A 25,775-nucleotide genomic window follows, 5' to 3' on the forward strand; every position below is an offset into this window, starting at 1 on the left:
TCTTTTAATTTATTCGAGAGAAGTTTGGGAAATAAGAATGCAATTCAACATTGATTTCAGATCTATGGTGAAAACATTATTTAACTTGCATCATGCAGCTGGTGACACTGAGATTTACTGGAGCATTTCTGATATTAAGCATACAGTTTGTACGAAGACATCCAACACACTGGACCAGGGGCCATCAGCGCTGCGGCTGAACTTCAGGGACCAGAACACCAGGCTGACGATGACCACACGGTCCAGTCCAGTCCACTCCAAACACCATGTGGACCTGCAGTTAAAAGGGTTCAGGGTCTGTTCAACCAAAAGTAATGTTTAAGTTCTCATGGTCTACAGAAAGGAGTTATTCATTTTTTAGAACCTTGTTGTAAATATCACTTGCTTTATAATTGCCTTGGATTCTGCACGAATAAGCCATGAACAGCTATGGCATCAGAAAGAGATGGATTATAATCCCAGAGAGCCGATTAATTAATATATAGGAAACAGAGAGCTACGATGTATGATGATCTCTCTAAAACACTGCTCCTCGTTTGATCACAACATCAACAAAAAAAACAGTGTAATGTTAGATAAGGGAGGTTCATGTTGACCTTGTCCCATGTAGGACAGTAAGGTCATAGTAAAAATAAAATGAATGGTTTCACACCTGTACTGGGTCCTGCTGTGCTCGTCTTCATGGAGACTCCGTTGCAGCGGGGACTGGTTTCCCTCATGCATAGTGGGACTGGTTTCCCTCATGCATAGTGGGACTGGCTTCTTTCATGCATAGTGGGACTGGTTTCCCTCATGCAAAGTGGAACTGGTTTCCCTCATGCGTATTGGGACTGGTTTCCCTCATGCGTAGTGGGACTGGTTTTCCTGGTTCTCAGTGGGACTGGTTTCCCTCGGTGCGTAGTTGCAGCAGGTCCTGCCATCCTTGATAACGTGAAGGTGTTTCTGTACGTACAAACAGACAAACAGATCATGGAGATGAATTTCGTTGTCAGGATTGAGAAGGCCTTCTCCCTCAAGGTTGGTAAAGATGGTGTAGAAGAGATCAAGTGCGTCGTTATAAACGTTTCTCCACAGCCTTTCTATCCTGATGGGGAAATAAATCATTTAGTCTGCCTACAATGACTGTTTATTACACGTGTCTGTGTTAATCTTAAAATCTTAAAAAGGATAAGATGACGGTCTGCCACTTAAAATCTACTTTAGCAAAGCTCTCCTTCAGACTTCACAATAGAAATAGAAGGTTAGTCTAAGGTTACCCCTGATGGAATCTCAGCTGATTACTGTTTAAAAGTCAATAGTGGCACAAGTAAATCAAACAAAAAATGACTGCTGTCACTTACCTTGTATATGTGTGTGTTGTGCATTCAAATGCCCAACCATCATTTGGTATCCAGCATTGGGATGTTGCTGCAGAATTTGAGTCCAAATCGTTGTCCTCTAATGGAGTTCATAGGTCGTGGTCATCAAAAATAACAAGACAAATGTCAGAAAAGACAACAAAGGCCTGTGAACAGCATACGTTGACCACAAGTCCACTTCAATATGTAAAAAACTGCAGTTTAAAATTTAATTAAATTCATTCAATTAAATGAATCTGAAACAAAGTCACCGGGTGTTCCTATGTTAATCTGAACCCAGCTATGTGCTGTAGAAATAAATGAAGTGTAACTAGAGCTTTAACCTGCTGCCTGAAGACATCGGCCATATCCCTTTTCCATGCAATTTATATTTTAAGTTAAAAATATTTCTCTTGTTGAGTTTATGAATGCAGCAATACGATGAGGGTCAAAATGATGCAATTGTGCTAAAATGATGCAAAATGTGTCAAATCGGACTCCATTCAACTTCATTGCATCCAGTAATAGGGTTGCAAATGATCTGAAATACTGAGTTTATTCTATAGCAACCATGTAATGAGTTCATCAAAGTTATCATCATGCTAACGATCGCAATTGATTGGAAATGGTTTGTAAAAATACCATGATGCCAAATGCTGACAACAACGTCTAACTTCAAGACAGAAATAGTAGACCAGGATCGATCACACTCCTCTGACCAATCCTGCTTCAGACAAAGGTTAGGACCTCCCACCTCATTAGCATACAGACACACGCATAAATACATGTAGAAATAAATATATGATATGTATTTGTTTATGAGCTGTTTGATTATCAACTTTTATTTTATTTATTTATTTACAGCATTCATTTTATTTATCTATACATTTATTTACGCATTCATTTTTTTATTCCTGTATTTATTTATTTCTACTTCAGTCATTTTTTGTCCTCCATAGTGGCCAGCCTCCAAACTAAATCCATAACACCCAGACGGGAAACGGTACGACTGATTTAGATCTATTGATCAGCCTTAAAGGAATATTTCCTGCCTCTGACTTTGATCATTCAAAAGCAGGTTTCAGGTTACACAAACCTTCCTGCCACTTTCTTAGAAACACTTCGATATTCACTGAACCAAGCATTCTGAAAATAGCGATATAGGAGTCAACTACAGCGCCGGCGTCTTGTGCTCCGTCCGCTGTGGTTCAAAGCTTTACGTCAGGCTGTTGTGTGAGCCGTCTGACCATGGCAAGATCTCCAATTTCACATCGGTGCACAATTGACAATGTAGACTAATAGATGAAAGCAGGGTGGAAGTCCTGGATGTCAGATGGCATGTGCGTCAAGAGATAAGACACAAAAACCAAAAAGACAATACTGTGAGTGCACGTAGAGTGAGTGTGAGATGGTAGAAGCTTGTTAAAGGCCGTCCTATCTGTGATCAGCGTCATGGTGAGAGATATCAGTGTGGGGTGTAGGCACCAGCCAGCACACACCGATGATGAGGGAAGCAGCCATATGGTCGGCTGATGGCGCTTGGCACCAGTCCCGCTTCTTTCACTGATCTTTTAATCAACATAATCGTGGTAGTGATGCATAAGAAGTACATTGTACAGAACACATTGTGTGGACTAACACTTTTTAGGCTGACAAGCAATAGAGATTCTGAACATTTTGATTTTAACAATTTACACTGTCAAGGTTGCATTTTCTTCTACCTTTTTAACCAAGTGTCAATCAATATACAAATGAGAACCAAATTGATCCTTAAAGTAGCAATAATCCATGTTGAATGAGCAGGAATACAGACATGCCCAACATGGCCGGTGCAGACCTCATAGTGCTTTGTATGTGTTGTGTGCTTGTTCTCAGTTTGTGTTTAAGTGTTTTCACCAGGGACATGAAGGCACACTGACGATGTGTGAAGTATGAAACGGTCCCTGTATCACTTCCTTTAATGTCCTTTTCTCATTATTAAGGCCCGATGGGGAGGAGTTTGAATGAACAATCCTAAAAAAAAAAATATATTTTTGCTATATCCACAGATTAAGGACATTGTGACACGCATCAGTGAACAATGGTCATTTGATTCCATCTTGGGATGGGCGACCAGTGAAGTGCAGGGTGCGTCACTTTTATGAGATTCTACAGTTCACTGCGTTTCTCTCGTCCAGTTTAGAATCAAAGATAGCTCAGCAGTTACAACATGTCTACAATGGGTCCATGGCCTTCAGCCAGCTTTTTGATGTTCAGACGTGATGTTAACGGCTCGCAACAAAAAGCCTCTGCATCAAACGCAGATCATCCTGATAGACGACTAGAAGGCCCACCAATGCGCTCAAGCACCACGTGACGCTCTCACAAGCTGGTGCAGCGCATCATTTAAACGCAGCATTTAAAAGAAGGCTTCAGCTCCCTGATCAAATGAGGAAAGATCAGATAACACCCAGTTGCTTGTCGGCTGAACTGTTGAATTATGCCAAATTGTCATTTAACAACAAAAAAAAGCACTGAACCAACTCAGACTGCAATAAAACGTTATTAAAACTGACAAGACTTTGAACCTTGTCGTATTAGCCAAGTCTTTTTCAGTTTCAGTTTCGGATGCAGCAAACTAGCACACAAACCCTTTAAAGTTCCATAGCTCATTGGTACAGACATGGCCCCTTACCATGGAAATTCTCCAGAAAATGTTACATCACAGAGACAAATTAAAAACAGATCTTTCTTATTGTGATTATCTCTCCCATTAAATCTGTTTTCACACAATTACGACAATGAGGTCTGCTCATTTCCTCTGCAATTGGAATAAATATTGGATTTAAGTTGATGTTGAGGTCAGCAAAGAGCTGCGCACGGCAGAGTGAGATCATCTGAAGCAGAATGTACTTTACGTGTAGATCAAAATGAGATTGCGGTTGTTTCATTTTCTTCTTTACTCGGAGAAAAAAACCTTTGGACGTTGTCATTTGGTGTTAGACCTCTTCTCAGAGTTACCAGCTGACCGACGACATTGTTCTCCTGCTCCTTGCGCATGAGATGAAACGCTGCCCCCCACTCAAAGCCGGAGCTGAAAGGAGGTGAAAATTAAAAAACGTCAACAGCTTGTCGGGCAGACTGGCATAACTGGAGCAGAACTGGGATATTTGAAAGGTGATAGTGGTTCAATTTTGGGCTGCTGATGAGGTTCTGGCAGGGCCCAGGAATACTGAGGACACGAGAATGTTGGACAACCTACCTGTATCGAATACTAAAAGAACGGTTTCAATTATTTTATTTAAAAAGCAAAATATGCCTTAGATTCTGGAAAAAGTGAGTTCAGGAATCAGGAATCAGGAAACGTTTATTGCCATAATATGTTGTACATAAATGGAAATTGTCTTGGCGGTAGGTGCATGACAGAAGACAGTACAATAATGACGACATAGTTCAAATAAGATAAAAATAAAATAAAAGTATAATAAAATATAAGCTATGGGTTAGTACTCTAAAAACTAAAGCTATGGGTTAGTAAGTTAGAGGAGATAAGATAAAATTTGGAATAAAAATAAAGATAAATTACACCAGCTAAACAAAGTGACGAGTGACAAGTGAGTTAATTGCATTAAAGGATTGTACAGTAACAGGGAGACTTGAAAAAAAGTGGTTTGAAAGTATGGGTTCTTATTTGTTTTTGCGCTCATCATTTATAATCTCTTGTTGTTGTGTGTGTGTAGCGGGATAACAATTGAGCTTTAGGGGGGCTGCTGGGGAGATTTTGAGCTTCTGGACGGAGGCGAGCTCTTTCTCTCCGTCTCCGTTTCCAATTGTTATGCAAAGCTAAGCACCCGGTGGCTGCAGCTTCATGAACCTTGAAACATGAGAGCGGTATGGATCTTCTCCTAGAAGTCTCGGCAATAAAATTAATGAGAATTCTTTGGACATTTTCAACATATTTCTTTGTCACTATTATATATCTGTATGGAAAAGTTGGCCATCCAACAGCAGCCCCAAATGAGATTAACACTGAGCCTCTCCAAATGTTCCACTGCAGCTCCCACAGTTCTTCCCACTCGTTTACACAGCATGGCCTGTCTGCCCGTCACTGGCTCTCACTAAACGTCAAGGTTAAATATGCAATTCACACCTTGATGGTTTTGCGCCCACCCCTCTGACTGATGAGCAGCTGACCAGAGATACAATGTTTCAGGTTCTCCCACGGACGACTGTGAAAACGCTTTCCAGCTGCCTACACGCCAATTATAGAAATAAATTCAGAGCTATTTGTGAGAAATTGTGTCAAAGCAAGAGAGGAAACCACATCCTGTTTTATAGGTGGGTGTTTTAAATGTGCTTTGTGTTGTGCTTCTTAGGGCTAATTTTGATAAAAAATGTAAGTGACATTTTGATAGCTGATGTCAAGAATGTTGAAAAATAATGTATACACAGCACATAGACTTTTAGATTTCTTCTCACGGTTACATGCTGTTGCGTATCTGAAAGCCTCAGATAGTAATAGGGAATATTTATGTGATCCTATTAATGCTGCACATTTGGAAGCACTTTGACAGCAGCCTGTAGAGTAAGATGATCACAGCTTGTACATATTATATCATCATATTGTATACTCAAATGATATATTATAGGCCATTTATCAACGAGGTGATAATTATGGGACTTAATCATTGGTTTGATTGCATGTTCTGCATAAGTGCTTATTAAGTCTTATACAACACAATTGGATCAAAGTCAGCACATCCCTTTGAAATTAGCCACTTTGTCTTGTTATCCACTACATTAGTAAAATCCATGTCTCGAATGCATACAGTACATAGGCAGCACGGAGGAAGCCAGATGAGAATATAATTAGATAGAGGAATCAGTTAGGGCTGTGCACAGCGACTCGATGAGAGAGTGTGGGGTAATGACAAAAACTAAATGTAATGTATTTAAGAGGACGGGTCAAACCAAGATGAAAGGACTTTATGTAGCCTCTAGTGACTTTATCGCATCAGAATGTGTCTTTTGAAGTCTCGGCTGTTGTCGGCGCACTTCGCCGCCATGTTCCTTTGAAAAGATGCTGTGGAAGAGCACGTCACGACGAGTAAGAGGAAACTGGGTCAAACTGGTAGTTTGAGCTCTCTGTGGATGAACACGTTGTGCTCAGCGCCTTTGATGTTGGCTCTGTGATTTTGGAGGCTGTCAGGATCCAGGGTCGTAAAATAAATAAGTAATAAATGAAACCGAATTCCATATATCAGGATATATTTAGTATTCAGACTGTGAAATCTGGATTCCCGTCACCATGCCACACAAATGAAATTGGGCTGTGACACTGGTCTACCAGGAGGAATAGTTTGGATGCTGCTAATCACACTGGCAGACTGCATCGTGCACCAACAGATTATATAGATGGGTGGGAGGCATTCCATCTTCTAATTTATTCTGATTCCTCTAACGTGTGTACCGCGCTGTTTGTCTAATTGTTCATAGCCTCTGTCATGTGTATGAATGGGGTTCTCTACAGTGAGGCACAACATTATGCCCCTCATTGATGTTTTCTATTTATTCTGCATGGATTGGCAAATGCGTCACAGTGTTTATGAAATAAGCTTTGGAAAGGCGTGCTGGTGGTTGCCTGAGTACATCCATTTACGTTTCTGGACAAAATAACTCCTGGCTGTTCATGACATTTGTTGTGCATGTTTCTAAAGGATTATCATCCCTTGGCTATAACATATGTTGCCCACACTCCACAAAACAAACAAAAACATCCACCAACATGAGGATAAGGCCAACATCTGCTCCTCCCACAGAATAAATGAGGCAGAAGAACATATAAATAGCTGCATGGTTAGATTGTGGACAGAATGCTACCTCGGCATAATATTACTATGTAATACTTGAAAACAAATACCACAGTCAGAGAATGAGTCAGAAAAAAGCGGGAAAGAGGTTTCTCTGAATTGCTTCACCCACAGACATGTTTCTCTTCAATTGGTTTACAGCATGTTCACCTTCTTTGAACTCTCCAAAAGAGAAACTGCAAATGAATTTTGCAGGGAGCCCTGCCTCAGGCCACCCTGCGTTTCACAGCAGCCTTAGAGGAGGCATGATGGCTTATTAATGGAATAAAGCCCTGCACCCTACGACTCTTCGCCATTTCAATTTAGGGGCAATATTGCAAATCAAAGAAATTGTTGGCGGATGTGGAATTATTAAGCACCATTTGGAGAATGTTGGTCCGGTGAAGGCCGGAAATAATTATAGAAATGTGAAAGCCATTATTTTAGCTTGTGTGTGGATGCTGGAAAGAGTTCTGCCACGTGAGTGCTTCTGTTAGAGCGCTGTGAAATATGTGAATACATAATCAACAGTCAGAAGCTAATGAGTATTAGAACGTGTAGCGTTTCATTTTAAATTAAGAAGTGTTTAATTTGCATTGTCATGATTTAATTATAAAAAGCAATCAGTGTTGTGCACTGTGCCCTGCATCTTAAAAATGATACAGGCATCACTGTGTTTAGCTTTGGGGGATTTAATGTAGGCTTTTAAATCACTGGAAATTTTAATAGAGGAAAATGGAAGTAAATGAGTTTTATTAAGACACAACGGCCCAATTTGGGAGATCGAAACAATCATGTAGTCGATAAAACTTATCGTGTACTTTAGTTTTGACTTACTTGGCAATATTCTCTCATCCATCCTTTCAAACAAACATCCATCCATCCTTTTAAATAATACATTTGTCCATCCAAGCAAGCAATCCATCCATCCATCAAGTGGATCTGATTGAGTTTTTGATTGATTTGATAGTGGCTGATTTGTTCACAAATTGTAATTTTGTCATTGGCAGTTCAGTTCCTTCCCTCTTAAATCTTTCATCAACCATGAATATTTACAAATTCGATTGTCACCGGAGTAGATTGATGTGGCTGTGCTTGTAGGTTATAATATACATAGTATATAGTATGTTGTCCTTTTTAGATGCGGTCTTTACTATACAGATTGGTTTATGGCTTTATGGCTTCGCATCCTCATGAGAAATTCAATCTTGACCCAGTGACCCCCAAAGCAAATGCAAAAGCTTTTTTTTTTTGGAGCCAAATCAGGTTATTCTCCACTAATGTATGCACACTCCATCATCCACCACCCTGCATTTGGGAATTCATGTTTGTTTCTATGGCAACAGATAGCATTGCCATAATTAAGGCACTCTAAAAATGTGCGGTGGGGAGAACATTTTGTGTTTAGTGACGTAAGCACACCAACGCACACACCAACACACACACACACACTAAGCTCTTACTAATTAAGGAAGTCGAGCAGATGGTGGTTTTTTCTAGAAAGGAGCAGGGAAGGTAAACACCTAAAACAACAGATGAGACTGCTTTTGCATTACCACTCAGTGAGCATCTTCCCCTCATTCTTTCACCAAGGCTTCTGGAAATGTGGCTGCAAACAGCTGGACGGCGCTTTGGGCCGTCTTTAGACTACTCAGGCCGGAGAAAAACTCATTTGCAGACTGCCGCTACAATAGAAAGAAATGCATGACAATTGAATTGATGTGAAAAAAAAGTAAGCGCTTAACATTTATAAAACAAAATCCTGCCCCCGAGAAGAACAACTTTTTCTGTTAATAGCTGCTTTTCGGGTGGCTAACTCAAATCTAAATTATTGTCAATGCTGGCAGCGTACCAGCTGCCGACTGACTGCTGACCGTGTTCCTAAAGACAAGGTGTTACAAGACTGTGAAAGAGCCCGTAGCAGCTTTCTCCTCTATTAGCATATTCATGTGAGTTCATTCTTTCAACTAAAAACAAACTAGCTGCTGCTGCAACCCAAGCATTCATGCTGCCTTCAATTATATATCAAATTATTAAAACAAAGACATTTTACATTCACTTTCCACAGAAATTATGAAAACACGTGAAGCATATGAATCAGCACATAGTGGGTAACATATTAGTTTCATTTATTTTGTTATTATCAATCATAAATTGACTGTGACTGTGCACCGAGCGAGCAGTTTTCCTGTAAGGGGGATTAAGATCATCTCGGTGTAATTCTTGCTGCGTGGTTTATGCACAAATGAGTGCACAGATGTAATGAAGCTTGAGGTGTAAAATCCTCAAATGAGTATCTAAACAAAACAGGAATGTGTGTTAACATTGTTTAAAATTGACCTGAAAAGTTGTAAGGCAAGTGACTTTTATTATTACTTTCCTAAGCCACATTAATGTGTATTTCCCTACTGTTTGCTTTTACTACCCGCTTTTTTATATATAAAATCAAAAAGTGCACATGAATAATACATGCCAAGGCAAATTCTATCAATTCGACTTTAGTGTGCCTGTCCTTACCCAAGGGTAGCACATCAGCATCATGCCTCTGTGAATACTGATTATACAGTAAACAATCTTCCACAAACAAACCCAGTAACAAGAAATAGACATTCACACCAGGCTTTTCCTAATAGGTAAATACTGGCAAACTCTATTTGCATGTAGTGTGTAAACCTCCCCACAAAATCCAGGCAGTATTTAACATTTAACCCCTTCAGAACTGTTGTAGTCAGCACAGCTGGGATTTAAGGTCGACCTTTGACCTTGAATCGAACCATTTACATCAAGGGTAAAAGGCTTGTTATAAGTTGTTGCATCAGCGTGGAAGATTCACCCGCTACTCTACTATTATTTTACAGATTCTAATGAAGCACAACTGTGCAGAGGTTAGACATGAATTGTTTTCAACAGCTCTCTGGAAAGGGCTCATGTACAGTAAGAATCAAATGCTGTTCTCTCACAGAAGTTTTCTACCTTCGATAATCAAAGATCATATTGTGTTAATCAGAAGTTACAGCGCAGAGCACTTGAGGGAACAACGGATGTGAAATCAAATCAAGGGTACTTGACAGGACCACTCCTCTCCTCCAACCACGGACAGAGACGCTGTGAAGTAACTGCACAAACCCGCTAAATTATAAATGACATGGACAACTGAAAGTGCAAGTTTCTCTTAATGGAGGACTCTTTACGCAATAAAGGGAAGAGGAGAGAAAAAGAGGCAGAGAGGGGAAGAGAGAGAGAGGAGCGAGAGAAAAAACCAAGCTCTGTATTGCCATGGTGAGCAGTGGATTTAAAATGAATATTTCATCCATCTCCTCTGTCTCCACTTGCTCTTTTTTTATCACTTTCTGTTTCTGACGAGACAAGTTCACCTCGAACAGAGGTTCGCCTTTTGCGGACCGAAGCCTCAATCTCAGCCCACCGCTCCTACCGATCAAAGGTCACGCATGCCTTCAAGTCATGACAGCCCTGAGCCGAACAGCCAGCCAGTTGAATTCATGATGAAGCACGGCAGAAACTGCAGTCTCTTTCCATTCTCTTTATTATTTATACTTCCCCTTATATCAGCTGTAACCTATTAATATATTTCCCATTTGGAACGTTGATTTGCGCCCAATCTTTTCATTTCTCCACTCTACACCACATATACTGTACATTCTTGTATTAGTTCTCCACCTCCCACACCAGCCTCCTACACATGTTTACACCTTGTTTATTATAGTTCACCAGCGGTGGCCCCGCGGTGTTAGCATTAACCTCCCACTGGCACGAGTATGCCGGACTATAAAAACTCTGGGGTGCTCGCAGCAGGAAGCTAAGCGGCCTCTCAATCAGAACATAATGAGGGATGACACTACGGCACACCACGGAGCCGTCAGTTAAACCCTGACATGCTTTCAGTGAAATGCTAATTTGACGGTGAAATTTATTCTCCACAACTCTAAGGCTTCCTTCCGCTCGGTTTTAAAATTGCCACATTAAGGTTGTGTGTGGATGCGTGTATGTGGCATTCATAATTCAATGCCATTATTTGCCCATTATGTCCAGTCCCCTCGACAATAGCTGTCAGATAGTTGACATTTTCAACCCTGACACGATGGCGAGTGTAACGAGGAGCAGCATTCCTCAGAGATGTTACTGTCTCCTCTGCAGAGTCACCCGGCTTGTCTCTCTAACCTGGAGAAACCTTCCGTTACAAAAACCCTTGCTCCCTGTGGAGACGCAGGGAAACATCTCAGGGCCGAAGGGCAGCATGTCATCACCTCTTTCTGCAGCTATTTGCAGGAAATCCATGAGCGGACTAAAAGGTTTGAAAGATTTTTGTGAGCTGAATGAGAAATGTGCTGCAAGAGGAGGTAAGAAATGGTTAAAGCGTGATCTCAAACACGTTTCGCTTCTTCTACAATGGTATGTCTTTTTACAAAATCCAACATTTTGCACAGCTGCAAACATGAAATGTCTATTCTTAAAATGCATACGTAAAGCAAACGTTCTTCATCACATGAATTATGAATGGCCACTCATGCTGTTCTCAAAATAGTCAAAACGGCATGTCCGTAGGAGGATACAGAATATTGGATTACATCTCTCATTGCTTCAATCAAAAGCTGCCAGGTCATAGTAGTCATTTTCAATCCAAAACCCTGACGCACTAAAATAAATTAAAACATTCAAGCTTATTCTGACACCAGAGGGTCCCTTTGGACCCAGTGAAACGGTCAAAAAAAAGTGATACAAATACAAATTTTGTGAAAATAGAAACAAGGTGATATGCAAAAGAAGACCAAGGCTGCCGTTGTTTTTGTTGTGCTTCTGCTACCTCACAGCCCCCCTCAGTGAGAAAATCCCTGCCCGAAGGAAAACATTAAAGCAAAGAGATTTTTGATTAAGTCCTCCCTTGCGGGCTTGCCTTCATGTGACGTTAATTGCGAGAGAGCTCCTTCAGTCAAATGGTGCGAGGCTGTGAGAATGTGAAGAGGATCGGTTGCACACTTTGTTAGACGGACCCGTTTGAAAATGTTGCCTCTGCAGGCCTTTAAATGTCAACCTCCCTAAAAAGCTTATCTTAATTCTCCTGTTTGCATTTAACTTGACCTGCGTCTGTCGGCATGATGACTGGCTCAGTGAGTTTTAAACAATTCGCCCACTGTCTTGAACACAGAGATAAGGTTAACAGCCCTTTTAAAAGTGATGGCAAACCATTCCCCCTCCGGTCTTCCCCTCTCTGTTCAGTAGGCTTATTCTTTTCTTGCAAGATGAAGATATCTGCGAGTCCATGATGGACTGATCCCCTGAGAAGGATATCAGCGGCATGAGTCGTTTCATTGATGTCAGTAATTCATCAACAACTTGATGATAAATACTCTCAGTTTCCACAACAGGGACCAGCTCCATAAAACTCGTTAGGGTCTGATTAAAATATATTGCTCCTTTTAGCAATTCAGTTTAAACCGAAAACAAAGACTGAGCTGTTGAATGTAAAATGGGCTTCAGTTTCCCACTTGTATTGATTTTTCTGGCTGCAGTCAATACAAACGTTCAAGGTGGGTTTTTTTCCTTGATGATACCTGATCGGGAAACAACTGTTTTGATTGCAGAGTTTGGCCGGTTTAAAAGATATGTACCTGGTAGGAGAATTGCAATGAAGTAAAAGTTAAAGTTCTTGATCCTGAACTTGTATCAGTTCTGCAGGTCTGAGCGAACATTTTGCCTTTTTGAGCTCTGGACATTCAGTTGCTGCAGTTGCAGCCCGAGAAGATACTAAAATTAGCTTGGAAACCTTTTTAAAATTAATTCACTCCAACAACTGTCGAGGCACAGAGCACCCAACTTTTTGTGCGACCCAGCTGGGTCCAACAAAAGATAATGAGAACGCTGCTGTCTGCTGACAATGAGATAGGCGCAGCTAAAGCTGATGCAACGGTAGCAGAACGAGATTAGATTCCAATTACACAGAAAGGAAAAATCTGCATTCTGGACAATATGTTATGTTGTCTCTGGCTCAATGTCCACAAAATAAAAGACATTCACTGAGGAATGGACGTTTTCTTCTCCTGACACTGAGGGCCACAGTATGCTGATGATATAAAACAAAGCAGCATACTCATTTATCATAACCTGAGTATTTGGGGATTGGTGATTCGTTGACTCCAAAGACGTGAGCTCCAAAGCTCCAGCTCCTGTGATCCAGCTAAAGTGAAGAGCAAACATCTCAAAAGAGCATCAAAGTGACTGTGTGTTTATCCAAAGGGGCAGCTGACACAGCAGATGGAGAGGGATAAATGTGGATCAAATATTTTCAATCTCAGTGAAGGAGAATGTGGTGATCTGCTCTGACGCATATAATCAAACTCCTTTCTCTGTAAACTAGAATCAGGGCATTTCAGTAGTTCATAACAATGATTTCTGCTCACTTTAATAATATAATTAGAGCACTACAATACCTTTTTGTATGACAATAGGTGACTTCTTGTATGTAAAAGGAGTCCCTCATAGTCGTCACCTGGTCTCTGCAGTTCCCCTCAGCCAAAGTCAGATATCTTCTGTGCGAGTTGGGAGAAAAAAAGGAAGGAAAGTTAATGATGGACTCACATTCATGTACACAAACATGACTACAAATGAATGAGATGTTCCCGTTTGTCTGATACATGTGTAAATAATCAATCACAGCAGCGGCTCGGACCTGCTGTCATGAGGCTGTTACATATGTATACAGCCACATTTAGACTCTTTCTCCACTGCCATCATAGTTGGAATGCAATTTAATTGCCAATTAAAAACGGACAAAACACACAATAAACAAATGACCTAAATTTCTGGACTTTGTAGCTGAATGGTCCATTCCTCACTTGTTTTTGCATCAAAATGTTTGAACGCCCCCATTTTCTATATTTGTAACGGGGTATGGAAAACTTTTGTTTTTCTTTTCTCCTTTTAGAGTATTATCCTAAAAATGTATCTCTCGGTTACGACTCAAGTGCAATATTCTTTTTCCTCCTCCCTCCTTTTAGTTACTTTAAACGGAAACCCCTCCATACTTCATGCAACTTTTAAGTTGCCATTTTTAAAGCACAGCAAGGAAAAACCTTCTCATATCTTTAGGTTTGCATCCTATTCAAAAAGCATTGCCGCTACTATACAACTACTAATGTGTGATCCGCTGTCATGCGAGCACTTTGCTGAACCCTGCACTGCCTCAGTGGATTGTTAACTCCAGTTCTGTCTCAGAAGTCTGTTTACCAGACAAGAGGTAATGAAGACAAATGAAGTCTTGCTGTTCGGCCTCATTATCGGAAATCTCTCTTCTGAATAAATGTTGGGCTGTGTGCCTTTAGAGACTTCAGAGGGAACGTCTGCCGTCTTCTTATTCATTCAAGCTACATCTGTCTGCTTCACGTTGGAGTCATATCATCTGGATGACGTATAGAGTCACTTAGAGGAGTGTTGGATAAACATTCTAATGCAATAAAAAAAACATTTTGACACGTCGGGGGGAGTTGATTTCCGTAATTAAAGACAATTTATGTGTTGTCTATCCCTGTTTAAATAGGGGTTAACACAAAAAAGTAGACAGGCGTTGCAAACCAGCCTAGGCAAATAAACGCTGTGGTATGTGGCATTGTTCAATGCCAATAAACATAAATTGGAAACATCTTTCCATACAGTCGAGTCCGCAGAACACCACCAAATAGAGCTCAGAGTTGGATCATCTCGTCTCTGCACACTGCCCTCGCAGAATGAACATTATAATATCCACAAAGATGGATAGATATCGGAGTGCTACAGTATTGTATTTCTTTTTACAGATTCAGCAGTTAAAGTGGTCTGTCGGAATATGAAGGATTCACTAGGTTTAAGGTCAACTGCAGTCAAGTACAATGACTGTACAGTACTTGCCAGATGAAAACCTCACTGTGTGACCTTTAAAACTGTCGTATCAGCTGTCTCAGTCCGCCACAGAGCCCTAACATGTGCACTAATTCACCTCAGTTTGCAGTGGCTGTAACTGATGCTGAACAGGACGTCCAAAAGCATTATGAATTAGCATCTGCCTGGGGCACAGGAAGAGGGAGAGAGATGAAACAAAAGAGCACTTTTTTTAGCGGTGGTAGCTCTCTCGGATGTTTACCTGAGCCGTTTGTGTACATCTGCCTTTTTCTTACTAATAACTTCAATATCACTTTTACCATCATTTTAAATTGCGTTACTCTTTAATTGAATCGTATGTCAATAACAGTTTGTTCATATAAAAAAAGCAATACAACATTTGAGCCTTTTGTATAAATTCAGTATATTGCTTTGTTTGTGTTTTTGTCTTGTTAGTTAGTGCTCATTATACAATTAAAATGTATTGTGTAGATCAGGATGCTGGAACAATGATAATATGATAATTTTGGTCTTAGAAGTCGTAACAATTTGAAACCGGATGAAAAAGGTTGCAGTTGGAAAAGACAACACAGTCATTAGAGGAGGGGGGACGGGGGGAAGACAGGGAGAGATGCCATAAAAGTGTCTTTTATGTCGGCCCAACTGGAGATGCATAAATAATTTCAACTCTTTTCGATTGCACAGTGTGAATCCACAGTTTTGTAAACTAGAACTTCGGCTTAACAAAAAGTGGGTTAGCCAGAAAGCCAGAGATTTCCTCCTGTTGTCTTCACTATTTTTCGTGCTGAAAACCATGCCATCACTTAGTTTGCCTTCAGCCTTCTCAACACCAAAGAAACAGCCACTTATCCGCTAGGAGGCTGCAGCTCTAATGTGGTGACAACTGCCAACATTTAAACTTTGACTGAAGACTGTTGTAACAGAGATGAAGTACGCGACAGCTGCACTGACTGAAACCATAAATCACCTGTTCTATTTCTCCCCCGTTCTGTGGAAGTCTACTCAGCAGCCTAATCCTGCTGGGGGGAGAAGAGTTAAACTGCTATCAAAGTGAGTGGTATTGAGCTCATATTTGATGTTTACTGACTTTAAGTGATTGAAATACCTGCAGACAAAAGGTCACGCTGAACCCTGTCCAGGGCATTTCTAATAAAAGGCTGCGAGGCTCCATAGCATAAAAAGAAACCTCCTCTGCCTTCACTGCTCATTGTTGCTGTAAAATGTGCTGACACTAATTACATCTTTTTATTACAGTAAATTATTAATCAAGAGACCATGAATTGATTATCTTGCAATCCCGCGAGAAAACAGCTACGGTTTCATTGACTGCAAATCAATTTGTAGTAACAGGTTCATGGGAGCTGAGGTGGAAAGGTGGGATTTGCCACATAGTGATTACAATGAACCAGCTAGTGAGGAATTGAAACCCACTGAACAGATTGACATGTTGATGCTTCCTCCAACCCGCTGTTTTGCCCAGAGATGTGGAATACTCGCATCAAGTTAACACAGTCCGACTGGGCTTCAGGCTTGCTGTATTTGTGTGTGTGTGTGTGGTACTTAGCGCCAGGTTAAAGTATTATTCTGACGGCTTTACCAGGAAGACTGCTACAGGCCTCAACGAGGTCATTGCCCCTTCAAGGTTGTTGTCAGCTACGAACCAACAAAATGCACCACACCTCTACAGACACCCACACCAATAAAACATTTCTCCGAACTACTCCCAGCGGGCAAAGTGAGAAGGAACGTGTGAATCGAAAAAGGGAAGCAGCCAGTCCAGTTTCTTTGTTCTTGCTGCTTCATGAGTGCTGTTACAGCGTTTGAACCATTCTTCTGCAGTAAATGCAGGTCCTGTTCCTTAAGTGTATTATTCACAAGGGAAGCACTTTGTAAATGCATCAGCCAACGTATAATTTGTCATGCACATTGACATACCAACGCATGTTTCTGCCCTGCGAGTGCAGTTTCTCTGGGGCCTCAACCATCAATTGTTCATCATTCATCTTTTATTACAGTTTAATGCAGAGGGCACTAATGGCATGAGCAAGTTCTTCTTTAGGTCAGTGATTATGTAAGGAGCCTGATCACAGTCATCAGGATATATATGAATACATGAATATTTAGACCAGCAAACTTTTAAATTATGAGGGATTGCGTGTTTGAGACGTTAAGGGTTGAAATACAAACCGGGGTCAACTTCCGCTCCTAGTGAGGCTGAGTAAATGACTCAATCCAGCCCAACTCATCTCTTGTTAGGAAGGCACAATCTGAGCGAGCTTTCAGCTCTCTGTGGCAATGATTTTACATTCGCCTGTGTCCCACCAAGAGAAATTTAAAAATACATGGAGCCCTCCAGGAAGACAATTAGAGTGATCTTTCCCTCAGCATGTAGCGCCTTTGTGCTGACAGCAATCTACATGCGCAGTATGCATAATGCAGCCCTTAAGACTGCACTCTTCACTTGTCGTGGGGGATCCTCAGCAGGCTAACTGTGTGCCGCACCACACAGACCGCTACTCAAAGTCTAAAGAACGGACCCAATCAAATCAGAGGAGTGGAGGTATGAACTGGCTCTCATTCCCCACACTTTTTTACAGACACTAGGTGTTACAGCAGTGAGAAAAAGAGGGTAATCGCAAAGACCGGCTGTAAAGAGGTTTAGACAGCAGTCATGCTGCTGTGCTGCGAGCGTGTGTCAAAATGGCAAACCACAAGCGCACAAAAAGAGAACCTATGAAAACCCCATTGAGGATGACAGAGTGGGTGAAGTCAAGAAAGTATGACAAGCACATATCCAGGGAGAGATACCCTGTGGGAAAGGGGATTAATAGAGCAGGAAAATAAATAAGGCAACGTGAATGCCAAAATGTGATTATGTGTATTCACCAGCTCATTCTAGCCGGTTACCTGCTCTTGGTCCCCATGGGACATTTTCTCGCACACGTCCATAAATTTCCCTTCAGTGTTTAGCACCACCGCATCATCCCCGGAGGGCTGTAAGAAATAACGCTGCTATTGCTTTTCACTGTACAAACGTGTTGACTTGCATATATGGGGGATGTGTGGATATAGTTCACATTGATCATGATCAGAATGTGGGATCAATACATTGTGATGCAAAAGATGAATTATCCACAAAGTGTGTGTGTGTGTGTGTGTGTAAATTTGTGGATTTAGGAGATCATTTTAATGTTACCAAAATCAATTAAGTCTTCAATGCAACTCATGAGAATATCACAGATTGGTATACCCAAGTGATAATCACAAGGTCACAGTGGTGTCAGTAAAAGCGTATATGAAGGATTCAACATATTGCTGTTAATAACGACAGCGGCAGATCACTGACTGTGCGGCCATCTGTCTTCACAGCACCACTGCTGCTATTTGAGAGCACTGTTGTTTTTCCTCTGCACAACAAGATAGAGAACACAACTCGTATTCCTGACCTCTGCAAGCACTGCTTTGACAAAAAGAAATAGCTGATGCGGTTTTTACCACTTTGCCTTATTAATTTAATTCAGAATTCTAAAGTACTGCACCTTTTTGATTTGTATACAGAAAAAGCCAAAAGCATATGGTCCAATCACAAGATATGTAGCACAATCAAGAGAAATAATTTACAAATGTTGCAAATAAAAAACTTAAATGCAGCAAGGTTTAACATTGCAATCAATCCTTTGCAGACTTGTCTTGAGACGCTGTACAGTTCCCCTACACAGTGTGCAAACATCTAAGGGGCATCACAAAGAACTATATGCAAATAGTACAGCGGTACACTCAACCTTCTCTTGTTCAATTAATCACCATTTTATAGCATGCGGTATCCACAGTGTGTGTGTGTGTGTGTGTGTTGAGAAGATACATAATTAACTGTAAAGCAGAGCATGATAAATGTGCATCCGGATACAGCTGTGTGAAAGAGAAGAACAGGAATAAGCAGCAATCCCAGGTGTAATCCTGATACGCAAATGTCGGGTTAGTGACGGCTATATGGACTGCACTCACCATAGCAACGCCCCCAATAATCTCTCTTAGTATAATGAAAGATTTACAAATATACAAATAGCTGTATGAGATAATGTTTCGGACAGATTATATCAGTTTAGAAAACCACCATGTCAAATGAGTCAGCCAACGTTTTGGAGTGTAAGCAATCCAGTATCACAATCCGATGAAATGCATTTCATGCATTGTACTGCTGATAGACCACAACAAGCTCGCATATACAGTGACAGTTATGCTATCCTGTGGATTTTTAGTACAAAGAAAAATGCCTGTTGTTTTCTAAACAAAGTGATCAAAATGAATAATGCATTGTTATGTTTTTTTAGGATTAAATATAATTTACATATATTTTTTATGAATATGTCATATGGTAATTTTTTATTTCACAAAAAGAAAACAAATAAAATCAAAACCGTTTCCTCTCTGTTGGCGCCATCTTCTGGAGAGTAAAATACATTTCAATAAATTTGAGGGAGATGCTCCTCACATTTATTAACCACCTTTTTGCAGATCAGAGATGTGCTTCAGGAATGTCCGTATTGGTGGCATTGTGGATTGTTATCTCTCGATTGGTTTTATTAATTTGAAGACAAATAGAGAGGGTTACATAAATTTAAAAACATTTCAAAAACTCAAACTCAAACTTTAAAATTAGAAACTAAATAAATGTAGATCCAATCTGTGGTTATCCATCTCTTTTGTTTTTATTCCAGCAGCTGTCTCATATTTCTTCACTATAGATATTTTAGAGTTTGCTGTCTTTAAAGCGGCCCCTTCTCTATAAATTTGCTACCTGTCCACTGGACCCGCTGTGCTACAATATAACCTCTAGGAGGTGGTAAGACAAAACAACTTAGATGCAAGCTACACTATTAAGCCGTAGAAGAAGAAAAGAGGGAAGCGGCGCATACGTCATACGAAGCATAGGACCGTTGACTTGGAAACAGAAATGGCGGGGTCCATAAACTACTGTCAGCACCGATACTGAGCAAGTAACGGCGGCCACTTGTGATGTCGAAGGTTGGAATAACGTAACAGATCTTCTGCACAATAAGTGTTTAATGTTAACTAACGTTGCATCCAGGCACATGGTGTTTAGCGACGCCCCTAGTTCACTAACTAACGTTAATGGTCGCTAGCTGCTAACGTTAGTTGTGTTTTTTTGTATTGCTCAACGCAGAAGCATCGTCACAAAACATTTTGTGAAGGCAGTGTTTTACTTGTGCCATGTACACTGAAAGAACCGTACCTCCACGAGTCATTTCCACGGCCGTTAAGTGTCATCAGTTCACGTTAGCTTACTGGGTGAGTCCCCAAATAACACGGGTAGCAGCCAAAAAAAAGACTGAAGCTCACACATTAGCTCACCTGTTTGCAGTTGAGCCTCAGAGACAATGTCAGTCAACGGGAGAGTCATCCCGAACACCCCGCTGGCCGTGGACTTCTGGCACGTGCGGAAGTGCCCCGGCACGCGTCTGTTTTTCCTGTCCCACATGCACAGCGACCACACGGTGGGTTTGACCTCCACCTGGAGCAACCGGCCCATCTACTGCTCCCCGACCACCGCCGCTCTGCTCCGACTCAAGCTGCAGGTGAGGGACGCTCAAAGGTGGGAGCGGTGACGCGTATCGGCCTCATCCGGGACAGTTCTGTGTGCTGTGTCTATATGGAGGTGTTCCCGTTAGATATTAACGTTATATTATTAACAGTAATTGATTTTCTCACTTACCCATTCTCGTTTGAATCGTCAAAGGCACTTTACCATCTAGAAGGTGTATTATTGTAATGTAATATTTCCTGATCTGTCCTCAGGGCCCAATTCTTTTTCTTCTTCTGTTAGCACAATATTCTCTTTCACTTTGTCAACATATTTGTTGTGATAAACACTATTCCAAGCCCTTGTTATGTTTTGCATAGGAGGAAATTAGCATCACAGGGTTGATAATAACCAGCCGTTTTAAGATTTCTTCTACTGAGCTTTTTTTAAATTTTTCCTCAGGTGAAAGAAATGTGGATCCATCCGTTAGAGCTGGGTGATCCTTGCCTGTTGCCACTTGATGACATCGGCAAGGAGAGACTAACAGTCACACTGATAGAGGCCAACCATTGTCCAGGGGCAGTCATGTTTCTCTTCGAAGGATACTTTGGCTCTATACTTTACACCGGTCAGTGTCTGAGTACATGGGCAACAACTTTTATCGAATGCTTCTGTGATGTAGCAAAAGGGTTTTATCATCATATAACTACCTACTTAATGTATTTGATGAAAAATGTGCAGGTACGGAATCAACAAACGGTAAACATTGACACACATCTATTTCAGGTGACTTCAGATATACTCCCTCCATGTTTCGTGAGCCGTGCCTGAGGGCCAACACCACTATAGATGTCCTGTACCTAGACAACACCAACTGTGATCCCAACCGCCCCCTCCCCTCCAGAGAGCGAGCCACTCAGCAAATCAAAGAGATCATCCGCAGATACCCCAACCACAATGTTGTCATAGGTAATTAAACGATTTTAAACATTCCTTCTATACTTTTGTCCTCATCTCAACAGGATGGTCGTAGGTTCCCACCAATGTCAGAAAGTATATACTGTCATCCCTCTTCATGTCTGCAAGCCTTTGACTTTATTTGTAACATTCTCTTTCCACCATTTTTTTCTATTTGGGATCTTGGTTAGGCAAGTTGCCAAAAGCTGTACTCACTTATGTGACATTGCTGTGTCTCTGCACACTGCTGAGACAGACCGTCACGCTCTCTTGCGCTGCCTTGCAGGCCTCTATAAACTTGGAAAGGAATCCCTGCTGGTGGAGCTGGCCAAGGAGTTTAAAAGCTGGATCGAGGTGAGCGTTGAGAGGATGGAGACCCTCAAAGTGCTGGGGCTGCCTGACGTCTTCACCACCGAGCCGGGAGCCGGCCGTTTCCGAGCCGTGGAGCAGTCCCAGATTTGCTCAGCCACTTTACAGCAGTGGAACAGAGAACAGCCTACTTTGGCCATCATTCCCACCAGCCGGCCCCAGATATTTTTTCACCCCAATGTCCATGTGGTGCCGTACTCTGACCACTCCTCTTACCAAGAGCTGGAAGATTTTGTCTCTGCACTTAAACCTTCATCCCTTGTACCCATTGTAGGAAACTATGTGCCCGAAAGTTTCTCTGCCTTACTGCCCAGCAGAAAGCGCCATGATGTCCTGGTGCCTGAGTCCGTCCGACGCTACATGTTGAGACAGACCGAGGGCCAACTCGGCTCCTCCTTCTGCGACAACCTTCGCGCGAAACGTTTACCGGGTTTTGTTCCCAAAGGGGTGATATTTGAAACTCCTGAAAAGGAATCCAGGAAATCATGCCAAGAAGCCGGGGAGGCAGAGTGCCCGGGGGAGCAGGATGCTTCTGAGGAAGAGATCGACACAAAAAGTAATGAAGAGGACTCTGACTGCATCTCTGTTGACATGAGCAAGGAACTCTCCACTAACAATGCCCGAAGAGGGACTGGAGATATGTGGAGCCTCAATATCATCCAAAGAGTGTCTGAAGATACGGTGATGGCTGAGACGGTGCCCTTCAGTCAACTAAGTCAGAGCAACTTTGCTCCAATGAAGATCCTGGAAAACACCAAGCCCTGCTTGATGTCGGTCAGAAGGACAGGAGGGTCTTTCGAAACCAATGCCAAAATGATGAACAACACATCTTCAAATGAAAATGACAGTAGCCAGTGTAGCAGATCCGGTAATGTTCATAACAAACACATGCTGTCAGAGAGGGATGGTATGAGTCGGCACAGTGGACAGGAATGTGATCAGATCAGCGGCGTTATGGCAAATGAGCAAATAGACAACGTCGGGACAACATTGCAGAGCAGCCTTGATAAATATTCCAGCTTTTCATCTAACTCGCAGACTGATGTAAACCAGGAGTACATAGAGGAGCTGGAAAGCAGTATTTTAAAGGCTCTCTGCTTCACAGAGGAGGACATGAAGGTGTGTGGCCTCTTGCAGCAGAGATATGTGCAACAGTTTTCTCTCTGTCCTTTCTCTGATGCCCCAGAGGATTAGCTCTCAGAAAAAATGACAAAAACCTGACATTCCAGTTGTTGCCTTGCTTTAGATGCCTTTTTGTGTTAAACAAGAGCACTTTAAAGCCAACCTTATTTTGTCTTTGGTAATTTCCTAATTTATTTGATCATGGTAGCCTTGGTATGCCAGGGCGGCTTTCTTTGGTTAAAATATGTTTTGTTTCAAAACTATGAAAATAATCTAGCCAGTGGCTTGTATTGACAGGTCGACGGGGTGGGGACAGATGCAGTGGTTTACAATGATTTGTAAAGATGGAAAAGTTAACTACTCTTGTTTGTTGTTTGTTTATTTTGAACCACCTAGTGTGTAGCAACGCTCCCTTTTACGTTCATTATTTAAAGAGTAGTTAAAAATGTGTAATATGTTAGTTCTGCCTTTTCCAACTTAATTTGTACCACTGAGCTTGAGTAATGGGCAAAGATGAATCAAATCTTCAATCCTGGTGTAATTTCTTTTTGTGAGAAACAAGGTATTAATGATAAATGATTTTTTTTGTTATCCTCTGTATTCTTGTCTAGTATAATTGTCCATGAGCCAAAACCCCCTTTCTTGAAAACATGCATGTGAATTCAAAAGCATGATTGCTTTATTATTGTATTGTTTTAACAGCAGGTCAATATATGTGTCATACCCCACAAAAAATATATATATATTTTGCTTTAGAATAACATGGGACCCATTGTGTAGCAACAATTAGTTTTTTTGCTTCTGGTTACTGAAAGAAACATTACAATGTAACCCTTTCTCTAAAAGTGTCTTGCGTATTGTATTAACAGCAGACATATGTGATAAATTGCCGCATTTGTATTGATGTCACATTTACAGTATGAGCTGAGCAGAATTGTCTGAAAAAGGAAAAAGTTTCCCCCTCGGAAAATGTATTGAGTGAAGGAAAGGTAGAACAGCAACATTTCCTTATAGGAGAACTGTTTCTTGAATAAAATCCCTTTTTATTTGCAAATGAGCATGCTGTGGTGTCCCGATTTGAAAATCATTGTTTCAGCCTGATGACTAAAGAAGTTAAGACTTAAATGTTTGCTAAGCATTTACAGCTGCTTGCAATGTGGTCATTCCTCCCTAAGATGGCAGTAGTTTATTTAAAAAAAAAAATGTTGCTTTTACTTTGTCTTGCTTCTCGTTTAATGGGGCTTTTAGCTTGCTGCAGTATCTAATTCCTGCAGCAGCAATAAAAACATATTTGATCGGGAAAAGCATGCTGAGTGCTAATCATTCAGCTCTCAAAATGTTCCCGTTGTGTCTCCATGGTTTTTGAAAAGACAATAAAAGGTTGTATTACTACAGTTGGCGCATCCAGAAAAGCGCTAATTCACTCAGAAAATGAACAGAAGTCTGCCATTCTCTTTTATTGCATTGTTGCTGCTTGCAGAGCTGTTTTTACTTATTTATTTGGGATTGTAACCGATAGTTTCCTTAAAGGATTCATCTCCCAATTATTTCTACAAACCTTCACATACGGAAAGTGCACATTGTATACATTCCTGCTTTTCCCCTGCAGCTCCCAACATTTAGTTGTAAGTGCTGCAAAAACAAATACGTCTTTGTGACAGAAACAGAATTTTGGAGAGAGAAACGTTTACATCTGTAGCAGTGACGCAAGAACACAAGAGGAAATGGAGTGTCACATCCTCCTACCAGCATCCCAGCAGGCTGCTGGGGTTAAAGTAATGGATTTCTTACTCCATGCCATTACTTCAAAGTGAAAATCATCAGGAAGCTGCTACCTGCGAGGCCACGCATTTTTATCTGGAGTAAAGCAGCTCTAGAATGAGGCGACTAATGCAGTAGTGCAGGAGTTAGTATTTCCCTTCAGCATAGTGATTGATCGACCTCATCTTCATCACATGTTCATGTACGGTCTCGTCTTGCAATAAAAAATAAATATACTTCTGTCCATTACGCCACTAGTGACAGCACTTGACAGGGTCATAAATAAACAATAGCCTGTTTTTATCTGTCATTGGGAGATAAAATGAACAAAGTCAGTCTGATAACTGAGAACCCCTCCTTGATATGTGTGGTGTGAAGCCAGGGGGGTTTAAACTGAAAATGGATACAATCCTTCAGCGCTTCTCTTTCAGTGAAGAAACAATGTCATGTTCTGATATCTTGTAGAAAATCTTACAGAGCGGCCACACGTTGGAATAATTCCAGGTCCAGGAGTTTGAGCCCAAAAAATGTTTTCCTCATTGAAGTAAATGAGGAAAGAGACGGCATTCAACCTCCCAGTGCGAATATGTGAATAGCATCATCATTAGGTTGTAAATGTTGCAACTAACAAATTCTTCTTCTTCCTCCGTTTAATGAGCATGAGACACTAGCTGGACCGAGCGCTGTGAGGCCGAGCAAAAGAAAATGCTCCGGCTCTGCTCAATTGGCCCAAAGGAAGAGGTACAGGTGTTTATATCTGAATTCTATACTCTGATATAGTTGTTATAGTTGTCCCTGCGTCATTCACCTCTGAGCAACGTTTACGGGAATGAACTAAAAGAAGACTGTAATATATTGTGTTCTGTTTTTGGTTTTTGTCCCTCTTTTTTCTTTTTGAAATTATTTTCAATCAACTTTATATTCATTCTATCAAAACAACTTGGAGTGACAGAAGGACCTTCATCTATT

At 41.1% G+C, this 25,775-nt stretch overlaps 1 protein-coding gene and 1 long non-coding RNA gene across 6 annotated transcripts; one reads left to right on the forward strand and one right to left on the reverse strand.

Moving 5' to 3' along the window:
- LOC119222794 (uncharacterized) lies at window positions 1-20,550 on the reverse strand. Of its 2 annotated transcripts, XR_009956874.1 has the most exons (5): window positions 20,429-20,550; window positions 13,612-13,710; window positions 1,341-1,437; window positions 653-942; window positions 1-274 (listed from the first exon to the last, which is right to left on the reverse strand). It is a non-coding gene; the product is annotated as an uncharacterized LOC119222794 (long non-coding RNA). The 2 variants fall into 2 exon arrangements; XR_005120828.2 differs by lacking the exons at window positions 13,612-13,710; window positions 20,429-20,550 and having other exon boundaries at window positions 1,341-1,884.
- On the forward strand, window positions 19,936-24,102 carry dclre1b (DNA cross-link repair 1B). 4 transcript variants are annotated; one of them, XM_037479670.2, is made up of 5 exons: window positions 19,936-20,365; window positions 20,439-20,652; window positions 21,060-21,225; window positions 21,384-21,566; window positions 21,841-24,102. In XM_037479670.2, the coding sequence occupies exons 2-5, from the start codon at window positions 20,455-20,457 to the stop codon at window positions 23,115-23,117; spliced, it is 1,824 nt and encodes a 607-aa protein (XP_037335567.2). In that variant the 5' UTR covers window positions 19,936-20,365; window positions 20,439-20,454; the 3' UTR covers window positions 23,118-24,102. The 4 variants fall into 4 exon arrangements, with proteins under 4 accessions (XP_037335567.2, XP_037335566.2, XP_037335568.2 ...); XM_037479669.2 differs by having other exon boundaries at window positions 19,936-20,080; window positions 20,241-20,652; XM_037479671.2 differs by having other exon boundaries at window positions 19,936-20,080.
- The last annotated feature ends 1,673 nt before the right edge of the window (window positions 24,103-25,775 follow it).

The sequence above is a fragment of the Pungitius pungitius genome, chromosome 1 (assembly GCF_949316345.1).
Source record: "Pungitius pungitius chromosome 1, fPunPun2.1, whole genome shotgun sequence".
In the NCBI taxonomy this organism is placed as follows: domain Eukaryota; kingdom Metazoa; phylum Chordata; class Actinopteri; order Perciformes; family Gasterosteidae; genus Pungitius; species Pungitius pungitius.

What these genes read in the sequence shown, in the direction of transcription:
- dclre1b (XM_037479668.2), top strand. Translation starts at nt 20,455, where the DNA reads ATGTCAGTCAACGGGAGAGTCATCCCGAACACCCCGCTGGCCGTGGAC. An exon ending in TGCTCCGACTCAAGCTGCAG is followed by an intron (nt 20,653 to 21,059) that starts GTGAGGGACGCT and finishes ATTTTTCCTCAG; the next exon opens with GTGAAAGAAATGTGGATCCA. An exon ending in TGGCTCTATACTTTACACCG is followed by an intron (nt 21,226 to 21,383) that starts GTCAGTGTCTGA and finishes CATCTATTTCAG; the next exon opens with GTGACTTCAGATATACTCCC.